Source organism: Merops nubicus, unplaced genomic scaffold (assembly GCF_000691845.1).
Source record: "Merops nubicus isolate BGI_N331 unplaced genomic scaffold, ASM69184v1 scaffold3967, whole genome shotgun sequence".
Lineage (NCBI taxonomy): Eukaryota > Metazoa > Chordata > Aves > Coraciiformes > Meropidae > Merops > Merops nubicus.
Genome location: NW_008619427.1, coordinates 9,928 through 21,885, shown reverse-complemented (window position 1 = coordinate 21,885; position 11,958 = coordinate 9,928). Strand labels below are relative to the sequence as shown.

The window sequence follows — 11,958 nt, the reverse complement described above, 5'->3', positions numbered from 1 at the left end:
CCTTCTGTAGTGTCATATACTCAATTGTGATCCGAACCATCTGGATGAAGAGCAAAGCTCAGGCTGTCATCATATCCAGCTGCCCTGGTGAGTCTCTGCACACACGTTTCCAGCCTCCAATCCCATTGGTTCCCCCAAATCTGGGCATACTTGGCCATGTGGTGTCACACTGGGTGTCACAGTGGGGTTTCTGTGATTGCTCACTCCTAACTCTCATCTATGTTTTTTGCCTTCTTTCCTTTGACACTAAATCTCTTTTGGAAAAATGGTAGAAAACATTTGCAAGAAAATCATCAGAAGGTAAAAAATCCTTATTCTGGTACTTAGAAACCCTAATCCTAGAACTTTGCCCATTTCCAGAATTTTTTTTCTAGCAGATACATGGATCTTTTGCTGTGCTTTCACATGACCTTGCAAGTCTGGATTTTCATCAAGATCAGAAATTCCTGGCTATGGAAATCTATAAAATGAGCTGAGCTTTCCACCCCAAGACCATAAACTTTTTTTGGACGGCTCTGATCGATTTTGGCAAAAAAAATCTGAGCACAAATCATTTCAAGATGCTTACTTGTCAGCTGCCTTTCCTATTAGTTATGGGGAAAAATATGTTCATTTACCCTAATGGGTTTTACAACACAACTGTAAGAGCACACAACCAGCTAGTGCAGCCAAGTGGTGAGTGGAATCACATCTCACTATGGGGACCAAGCTGCTGGTACTTGACTAAAGCAGGCTCATGGATCACATCCTGTACAGGAGGAAGGGATGTTGCAAATATTCAGATGTCCTTATGTCATAACCTGACACGTGTCAACTATAATGTAAAATTTCATTCTCCTTTCAGGAGCTTGAGCAGAACTGTTTTCTAATGATCCTGTCTTTATGACACAATCATTATTAACTAATCTTGGAGGAAAAAAATGTCATTCTTCTCACCTAAGACACATTCTGCTCTATAAGTCAATAAGTGATTTCCAGTAGTATTAAGTACAGACTAATTTCAGGCTTCTAGATGAGATGTTTCACTGATAACAAGCCCTTATTAATTTTATTTACCTTTTTATCCTTACAAATTACACAGCCTTGCTGTGTTGTTTTCATAAGAGCTCCAAAAAATGGTGTACACAGAGTTATTTCCAATTACCTCAATCAAAATTCCAGCCCTAAGTTTGGACCACAAGAGTTTAAAGATGTTTTGATGAAAAAAGACCTTCTTGTGTATTCACTAGGGTGAACCTAGTTATTCTGACCCAGCAACATGAACAGCAAATTGACATTAATAATGAAATCAGGCATATTATTGCAATCATGCTGGTACTGTTATTCAAATACAGAGCTTGATTCTCTGAGACATGAGTGTGACTTCAGAGAAAATGAGATCAACCAGCCTTGGTGTGAGACTGAATAGGATTTGCTTCTCAATTCAAGCCACACTTCATCTCTGAAAAGCCAGTCTAACAGCATTTCATATTTCATTACTGAGTCAACAGGGAGAGGAAAATGCATGACTGATTATCCCAAGCATCAAAAAGAGTGAGAGATTAAGAGAATGGAGTATGGAGCTTTGAAAATCCTTTGGACTGCAATGCAGTGAGAAGTGTCTAGGTCGTCTGTTTTGCCAGATTGTTTCTTCTCTTTTCTTCTCTCTGGCTGCCAGTTCCTTTCAGAATGTGTCTCCTGTAACACCACTCTGGGTGTGCTTTTGTAGCTGTGGTGGCTCGTGGGTTTTATCACCCTGATACTGTTAGTGGATTTCCTGGCTGAGTGTCAAGCATCAGGAACATCCAGCTCTCACAACACTTCAGGGAGATCTACTTATATTTCCCCTTGTGATTTTGGGTGGCTCAGGTTTTGAGCATCCAACCTGAGCAGGTTTACAAGCATCCAAATGTCAGGAACTACTGAGCCCAGGGAAGGATGGGTTACACATCCCTGGCCTCCTGCAAAGCCACAGATTGAGGGACCCATGCACTAGCCCTGCTCTTTTACTAGCTCAATTGTTCTTTCCCCAGGTGGCAAAACCTCTGCTGGCTACACCAGTCGTGGGTTCATCTCCAGGGCAAAAGTGAAAGCCATCAAGTACAGCATTGTAATTATCCTTGGTAAGTGAGAAGCCCCACGGTTTGTAGCTAGCAAGGATGCTGATGTTAGGAAGCTTGTCTTCCTCAGCTCCTTCCATCAGCAGCAGATAAAGTGCAGTAGATGGCTCAGAGAAGGGACTTGGACCTTCTGACCTTGTTCTTCCCCTCTCCTCTGACTGATAAGCTCCTGGTTTAGGCACAAATGAAATTATGCACAGCCCTCATGTGAATAAAGTAAAGGAGGGACCTTGCCTAAAAGGTACAAATGAATAGATCATCCACTTCCCACCCAGGCTGCCAAAAGACTTGACAACTGAGCTGTCTCTCAGGTTTAGAAGCTATGTATGGCAGGTTAGGTGCTGGGGTGGTGCTAAGGAGAGGAAGGAAAGGTGAGGGATGCAGAGCATTTGAGTTTGATATCAGAAAGGTGTTGCCTGCTGAGGTGGGAAGAATGAGCTCTCCTCTCCTGGCCAGGCAGCAGATGACTCAGTGCAGGTGTCCTCTGTCTCCCAGGGAGATGACATTATTCTGATGGAATTAGGAGGCTGACATTTTTGTCTTGATAAATAAAGGCAGCGTCACACAGGGCTTGTGATTAGCTGCCAGAGCCAGGCAGGAAGGCGACCAAAGGGCGATTTCCACCCCAGGGCTGCCAGCCAACCCCCACTGCTGAAAAAGAGATTGCTCCTCTTTCCAAAGCTACACCAAATTCAGATTGGATGGTATTGTGATAATAGCTGCTACTGAGGTGCTTAGCTCATTGTTTAGTGGCAGAGCTTGCAGATATGAGAGAGGCTGGTGTGATTCACACTTTTCAGAAGCCCAGGAACAGCTTCTCTCTGTCTGAATTTCCCTGCGTGGCAACCAGGGAAAGCTTCTGTCAGGAACAACTACCATTGCAACACCATCAGATGATAAGAGCTCAGGGTTTCAAAGGACCTTGCTCATAATTAGGTACCAAACATCTCTTGATGTGCCAACAGATTATGGCACCTAGCACTGATGGATTTTTTTAAAGCTGCTCCAAGTTGTGCATAGTCAGTGTTATGATCCATACATTGATGTATGGCCCTTTTGCTGCATAGGAAAAGCCAGTTTGGTTACTCTGGAAAACAAAAGGCTCTCTTCTAGTGCATTTATAGAATCATAAATTTTGGAAAAGACCTCTAAGATCATCAAGTCCAACAGTATCTCTTCCTTGCACACTCAGGGAACACCGAGTCAACTGTCAATGCAGAAACACTGATTAATGTGGCATGGAAGCAAACACGAGGTGACCCTGCTGTCTCATTTGGGTCAGGGAGAGGTCATGTGTCTGATTTCACAGATGCCTGTACAATTGCAACCCAGGTTCTCACAGCTCAGCTGAGTGAACTGCCTGTCCCAGCATTTTCGTGTAAATCTTGCATCACAAACCCTTGTGGAAGGAGACGACCTAGAAATTTGTGAGGGACAGATTCATTCCTTACACCTGCAAACAAAGGTAGACACGTGGCTTTTTTAGCTCTACCACCTCTGAACAAAAGCAGGGGCTCTGAGAAATGCAATCCTCTCTTCTCCTCACCAAATTCATCTCTCAAATTGCAGCAGAGAAATTAGAAAGTCTTCTTGCATGCTCCATGGACACAGTGCCTTCAAGCAGCGTGCCAAATGCCACATGGGTCTGCAGTAAGGTGGTGGGAAAGGGTGGCATTCCTTGCTCCTGGGTGTCTAAGAGCCCGTTTTTAATAGGTGGCTGTGACAGGCAGCACTTGTCACAGAGTGGTGCTTTGGTGGTGTGTACCTTTAGATTGGCTGCTGGCTCAGGGGACCATTAAGAGAGAGCTTCACGATAACTGATGGCGCTTTAACTGGCTACCTATTTACCCTTTATGTGTTGTGTGGTGTTCAAAAGTGCCTCAATATGTCTAGAGGGAGCACTCTAAACACTTAGAGGAGCACACACAATATATTTTATGGGCATTAAAATAAAAATAAAGACAAATAAAAGCACAATCTAATAACCATTCTCTTAAATAAGACCCTGAACAGGGAGAGGTGGGTGTTTTTTTTTTCATGAACAAATAATTACGTGTTATGACAGTCTCTCTGTGTGTGATTACCTCCCTAAATAGCTGAACTACCTAATGTCAAGCTCTTCCTCCCTCTCTCTCTCTCTCTCCTCCAGCATTTGTTCTCTGTTGGAGCCCTTACTTTCTTTTTGACATCCTGGACAACTTCAACATACTCCCTGAGATGCCTCCGTGATCATCCAGAACCTGCCAGCCTTGAACAGTGCCATCAACCCCCTCATCTACTGCCTCTTCAGCAACCGCCTCTGCCCCCCTTTCGAGTAGTGCTCCTTTTCTGCCACCCTGACTACCCTCTAAAAAGGGAGGGGACACATAATCACAGTCCCTCAACTGACTGTTTTCGCCTCTTTTAATTCTGACCATTCCTTACTCTTTTATTTTTAGGCAAAGAAGATCTCGGAGGTTGGGGGGGACTTTCCGAGACAAGAGTGATGGAGGGCAGGAGATGCAGGTCCTGTCCAAACCAGACTACATCTAGCACAGATGATGCTCTGCAAAGCTACACCAAGGAGAGCAAAGGTCCTTTACCAGCCCCACGCATCATGAGCGGACAAACCCAACTGGAAAGAGCTCTCACCTTGCTGCTGTTGATCAGCACGTGTATTTTGGATCAGCACTGCACCTTCAGCAAGCACACACTGCCAGTGCCAAGCTCAGTACGAGGGGTTTGCATGCCACAGTTGTGAGGGCTCATCTTGCCCCTTTCATTTTCAAGCAAGCTATAATGTATACATACTCCAAACAGGGAAAAAAACAATGTAAATGGTGTCTAGTCAGAGTCTTCTCTATTTTTCGAGTCACTAGAAGTCATCTACTGTACAAGCTGGCTCATATAACTGACAGACAGTATTTAAAAGTACTTAGAGAGCAGGGACCCTACTTGAAATGAAAACACAGGCACTTTTCCAAGGAGAACACACCACCATCACACCACCTAATTATATCCGGGTTTCTTCCACAACCACTTAGGAAGCCACAGCCAAAGAAAAGGGGACTGAAGGGCTGGCTTCCTGCCTCCCACCTCTCCTGACCTCACTTCTGAGCTCACACCATTCCACCCAGCCATGCCATCCCTGCAGCTCATCCTCCCTTCCCTGCTGTCCTACCCTGGCACACTGGTGGCACCCCGGGGTCCCTGCAAGGGCTCCCACAAGACATATTCAGATAGTCATTTAATTTTGGGCTACTGTATTTGCTAAGCACTTGCCAGTCCCTCCAAGACCCCACGGTGCATCATATGCACAGATCCTCATGTGCTCCTCTGTGACAAAGGCCCTGAGCATTCTCTTGGGGACCCTATGGGGAGGTGCCACACAGGGCAGGTCCATCTCAGCACCCACACAGCAGCATTTCCCTGGCTCATGCCATCTGTAAATCATCCACATAGCTTAAATCGTGCAGGAAAACATACACATCTTTAGACATCTTCAGAACTGGAAGAAAACCTGAGTGAAACCATAAAACTCATATTGCATTTAAAAACAAAAATCATCTGTTGATGGTCTAGTCTTCTAAACTCATTGTAGGGTCTCCAGAGCATGGGGCATCAGGCAGAGCCTTGCTGCAGAGCATCCCAAGCAGTTGAGCATCCCCATCCTCTGCCCTTGGACCATCCTCTCATGACACTATTCTCAAATTTAAGGAGAAACATTCTCACAGAGGTTCAGGAGGTGGGTGGATGATATTGACTTCAATGTTCATTTTACCATAAGGCAGCTTGAAGTGTTTGTATGATAATAGCCTCTAACCAGTCCTGTGGCAAGTGTGTTTCTTTCCTCTCAGTAAAAAAAAATTGCATTCTTCCTTCCATGGAGTCAGTTTAAAGAGGGCTTTTTTTATTACCATGACTCTTTGCAATGCATTTGTTCCCTGCAGAACAAGAACTGAATAAAAATTATTTCTAATTACCTATATTACCAAAATCTTTTTTCTTAAGTGGGAGATACATAACATCGTGGGGCTTTATGGTCTCAGGAAAATAAATAAGGCTGCTCTTCTATTATTATGGAGTTCTATGAAGTCTAAATTTTGGTAACAGCTTAATTAAAACCATGAATCTACACAAGCCTTTACAGCAGCCACCTTGGGTAGATTGTATATAAGAATTAGACAACTTTTTTTTCTTGTGAACATGTTATAACTTTCCCAAAAGTGGACTGCTTGGTTTAAGCTTCATACTGATATAAATTTAGGGTTTTAACTTTTTCATCTGATACATACACGTTGGCTACCTAGCTCTGAATAATTAATGGAGTTCATGAACTTAACACTTGGAAATCAGATAACATTTCTGAGCACTACTTTGATTTGCAAATTTAATGTGACTTAAGATCACTATAATTTACATATGATTCATGGGGTCACCACATGAATTATCCCATCCAAACTAAGACTATGCATCAGTAAAGATAGGACTCTACCCTCAAATGAAGTCATTATCCATTTATTTCCAAAGAAACTGGAGTTTTTTTCATTCATTATGGGATTGTGTACCATTCACATGCTGTTTGTATCCTTTTTCCTCTGGACATGTTTGTGATGTCCTTCCTCATATGAGGACCTTCAGTTTAAATGGCCTCACATCACTTTTGCCTGCATCCTTCCTACTCTTAAATACAGAAATAAATATTTTATCCCTTTTTCTATCCTGCTTTCCTACCGTGCAGGAGATGACATTTTACTACCTTTTTTATATAATCTCCAAAACTTTTGTTGTAAAGAAACAGAAAGAGAATAATTTTCCCACTAAACTAGAAAACACTTGCATGGCCCTTCTTTGTCTCTTGGGAGTGTGATTTAGGAAATTTCACCTGACTCCAGGAGGTTTCTTATTCTTACTCCATGTCTACAACTTGCTCTATACCTGTCAACTGTTTAGCTGCTTACTGGTGACAGAGTTGTTATAAAAGACCCCACAGCTATGAGGAGAGAGAGCAAAAGTCAGTGTCAAGGTCCAAGCACAAGAAGAAGAGGGCACCCAGCTGAATCATCTCGTGAGGAGCTGTGGTTGTCTCTAGCTCCAAGATTCATCTGTGAGATCTTTCCAACATTCCCACAGCAAGCAGAGACGTTTGTATGCATGACAGTTAGGACATTAAATCCTGTATGATGAAGCTCTATGATTACAAATTCCCAAGAAGCATGAAAAATCAGATACTCATCCCTCGAAGTCACATCAAACAACAAAGGACTGGGATGCTTCTCAGAGTAATACATTCATTCAAGAGAATAAAAAATGTGTACTTTCTGTGACAGGTTCAAATAAAATCTGAATGAGAAAGCTGTTTAACTTGCTCTTGGACATTTTTTGAAGTAATGTAAAATTCAGTTCTCTCAGTCTAGATTTCCATCTGTTGCTAAAAGTGTAAAGCAGTGTTTTGTCTTTCATCTTGGCTTTGCCTTTGAAATTTCTGTCTCCTTTTTTTATATTTACTTTGAAAAAAAAACTCATGTAAGACAGCAAAATTTAACATCCAAATCACTGGATATGAATACTCTGCTAATGAAATGCAGAATTCCCCATTGCAAACGTTGGAGAATAAAGTAAAAGCCTACCTAGAAGCACTCCTGAGTGCTGCTGACCAAGACCTTAGAGGTGCAGACAGTATAAGTCAAAAAAAAACCACCAAGGGTAGCCACTGCCTCTCTGTTTGTAGATTTGGGGATTTTTTTTAAAGAGAAAAAAAGGAAAAAAAAGGTGTTTTTTAAAGAGAAAAGAGAAATAATTAGACCTTTTGGTATGATACAGGATGATTTGACTTCCACAGAACAAAAAAAAAATGAAAAAAAAAGAATTTTTACACTTCTCTAAGACTTGCAAAACAGAAATGAATGAAGGTCCATATTCTACAAGTTAGCTAGATATTTAAATATGAATTGTTTTAGTAGGAATCAGGCACATAAATGCCATTATGGAGGTGGACTTACTCAGGATTCCTGGGGACATGGTTTAATGGTCATGGTAGGGCTGGGTGATGGTTGGACTTGATCTTAGAGGTTTTTTCCAACCTTAATGTTTCTAAGATGTTTGTATAGTAGTGACTATTGAAAGCATCAGACCCTTACTGACAGCAGCCTCTAAGAAGAAGGACACATAAGCAGAAGAAGAAAAAAAATAGTCTGCTACTTATAATGCCAGGGCTTGAGCTAAAATAATAGCAGAAAGCTTTATGTCTCTTCAGATTTCATATTTTCTTGATGTTACAAGATGCAGGAAATGGGGAAAATCCTCTTTTAAACCACATGACCCTACACAAAATATAGGGACAAAAGACTTAACCAAAAAAAGAAAGAAGATTTTCCGAGTGACTTTGGCAGAGAGTTCTCAAGATATGGGTGCTTTGGGGTAACTGACCCAAGATAATTGAGAATAAACTCTTGGCACTTTCTTTACAAGGAATACTGGTGAGATGCCTCAAGTTCTGCATCCTTTCAGAAAACCCTACCTGGCTCTTTGTGCTTCTGACAAGAACCCAGAAGGCATCACGCTACCTGCCACTTCACCTTCCCCCTGACAAGGACAGCATGTGCTCTTCAGAAATACTCAAGGGGAATAGAACAACCACAAAAGAAAATAGGCAGAAAGGACAGCAAAAAAAAAAAAAAAAGTATATATTCACTGTGGGCACAAGTCCCTTTTTGTTTGAGAGAGGAATCATTCCACAGATAAAAATAACCTAGTGCAGAATCTGTCTCTACCTTCCAACCCAGAGCCTGGTACTTACAGGAGCAGAGATTTTAATTTATTCATCATCCTTGGGGAAACATGATTGATTTGGGGAAGAAATGCGATTTTTAGTGTAAGGTAAAATATGTTTCCTTTTCTTTAGCAAACTGTAATTTATTTTACACGACATTCAATTTAGATAAGCATTATAGCTGAATGGTTCATTAGATAATCTTTTGTCATGTTTGATGGCATCTTATCCTGCATACATATAGAATATGGGGGGAGAGGGTTATGCACCAAAACCCAGGCATGAGCTGACAAATAGGCAACGCCGATCCCTCAGACTGAGTTGGTTATAGCAGGATGTAATTAGAAGCTTAACTGTTAATTTAGACTCAAGCGTGGCAAATGAAAATGGGCTAAAAGTCAGCAGCTTTAATAAATTCAATCAAATTGAGCAGCGTCCGAGGCAGCACGCAGAAAGAACTGGATGATCTTCAGAACCCAAATAGCAGAAATGTGGGGAAATGTACCTAATAATCAATTAGATCAATTATGAGAAATTCTGCTGCAAATTGGGAGCTCTCCAGCTGGGAATGTCTGAAGAGAAGATAGTTTTGAGTGTGTTCATTGGCCAGAGGATGCCTGGTTACTGACAGCAACATGGGCAGTGGGGTCAAGGAGCTGGTATGACCCCAACAGGTACCTGGTGAAGCATTTGTCTGAAGAGCCAAGGTTGTGCTGGTGGCACTGTTGGCTGCTGCTGAGACCACTCTGTGCAAAAGGGGAGAGAGAAAGAACATAGTAAAGAACAACATGAGCTGTCAGCTTGCAGGGGCTGGTAAAGCAAAGCTGAAAAGGGATATTTCTGCAGCCTGATAATACAAGGATGTGGATGAGAAAATGAGGGAGAGGAGAGGACTACTTAAAATACTTGATAAATCTGCAACAAACCTGAAATAATCTCACCATGAATACATGTGAAGAAATTCAGCAGACACAATGAATAGCCTGCCCAGACCTTACTGCATGGGTCAGGAACGAGTTATTTTGGTTATAAGAGACCTGCTCCTAGTTTGTGCTGTGGCTCTTTATTGAGATCTAAAGGCAAGGCAAGACTTTTGGGCAAGCTTTTTGAGGGGACCAGGAGCCAGTTCTTCTCCTTTTGAATCATGTTAATAGCCATGTCTTTGTGACTGCAGCAAGGAGATCTAAGATGAGGAGTACCAGTGAGGGATGCTTATTTGGAGAGAGAATATCTTAAGCCAAGCTGATGGAGCTGGAAAAGTAAATAAACTTCCAGGCAGGAGCATGCTCTCCCCATCCCTGCCCTACCAGCCTACATCACAGGTTTCAGAAAAGTGCCAGGCAGCTGCTGGTCTTTTTGCTTGTGTTCAGGCTTTGAGTCTGAGACCAATCCTGATGACAGCAGTCATACAAGCATTACTCTTCAAAGGATAATCCTCTCTCCTCTTTCCCCAGGCCACCGTGGCTTGCACTGTTTGGTCTCACACAACAACCTCACGTTGGATCCTGCAGCCACCCTGGCAGCTCTACAGACAACCTGGTTCTGGTCACTGGGTTGCCACTCTACTACCTTTACATGTGCTCATGGTTTCACAAAGAAGTACCTAAGAGGCTGTAATTGGGCATACATTTATGCAGGGAGTGACTGGAAACCTCCTGGGTAGTATAGACTAATGCCAAAGGGAAAAATCCTTGTAGCCCTAAATTAATAAAGTGTCCTTGACTTAAAGGATTTGGGTCCCTTAAATGCATTACACAGAAAATTAAAGAGAAGTCAGACTCCCTTGATCATGCTAAAAGCTAAAAGGTACTTTATGAAGCTACCGTAGAGTGAGAAAAGACTTTAAAGTGATCAAGTAGGAAAATATCACTAAGTCCCATTTGGAGCCTATGGCTTAATCTCCTCATTTGGGAGAGAAGGATTACTCAAAGAAAGTTTTTAAAGATCAAGAGAGGGGAATTACTGAGTTCTATAGATGTAAGGTAGGTGGAAGAAGTGTGCTCAGTTTCGATATAGTGCCAAAATAACAGTTTAAAAGTGACTTGGCATTGCAGTGTTTATAAAATGCTATGGGTGTAGGATAGTTGGTAGAGGAAAGTCAAACACCATCACTTTTTCAGGAATATTTGGCAATTCCCTGAACAGCCCCCAGAGAACAGGCTGTTAATGTGGTTATTTCTGTGGGACAGGGTGCAGTGTCATCTGGAAATATTTATTGTTAAATAATCCCCTGCAACAAATTGTTATTTGTGAGAAAACTGAAGTTTTTTTGCATATAGAGAATATCTTCTGGATCAAATAAAAGAGGGAGGCACCTCAGCACAGCCATGGCCATGGGGTTTGGGAACATGCTTAAGCAAGGTCTGGAGGTAGCTTCCTAGATCTGAAAACCCCAAGGCTGTACAGCCAGGCACTAAACAACTGATCTGGATAAGAACAGCTCCAGATGAAGAGGTAAGGAGATGTTTCCTGGTCACTTCTCCCACACAGCACCCAGCATCCACCCAGCAATGGTGAACCTGTCAGGCTCATCTCACAATTCCTCATTCAAGGGAGAAGACCCTCCCAAGGGAGCAGCCTGGAGCTGCCTCTGCTTTCAGACCTCTCTGCAGTTCCTCCCTGATTTCTCAGTCTGTCTTCCCTCCCACACCAAGACTGTCACATGGTTTAGGATCTCTTATTGAGTCGGGGAAAATGTTTTTTCCCTTTCTTAAGAAAGAAACATCATGAAAATGAGTTTAACCCAACTCAAAAGGGGTCACAGGGCTGTGCCTCAGTTTTCTTCCAGAGCATTGCTTGGTAGGGAAGAGTCATTGCAACACACATGACAACAGTCAATGTTCCTTTCAAATCCCAAAGATGTGGGTGAGAGACCTCATTAACAATGAGTGGAGGCACGTTGTTGGCAGGGCTCACACAGGGACTCAATCAGAAGGGCTCTGTTGGGGATCCAGCTTTACATGTTTGAACCTGTTTAATATTCTGAGCCAGATACTCTCTTCATGGATCCCAGCAGGTCTTCATCACCTTCTGTTGAAGATAGGGTGGTTTTTATTAGCTCACCCTACATCCATGTCTCAGGAATACATGTGTGACATTCTGAACCGT

The 11,958-nt window shown here is 42.4% G+C and overlaps 1 protein-coding gene across 1 annotated transcript in view; it reads left to right on the top strand.

Moving 5' to 3' along the window:
- Positions 1-4,631, top strand: part of NPSR1 (neuropeptide S receptor 1) — a 57,022-nt gene extending 52,391 nt beyond the window's left edge. The window contains 5 exon segments of the mRNA XM_008943773.1: positions 11-87; positions 2,013-2,102; positions 4,249-4,314; positions 4,317-4,413; positions 4,538-4,631. Coding sequence (XP_008942021.1) covers positions 11-87; positions 2,013-2,102; positions 4,249-4,314; positions 4,317-4,413; positions 4,538-4,631 — 424 coding nt within the window.
- The last annotated feature ends 7,327 nt before the right edge of the window (positions 4,632-11,958 follow it).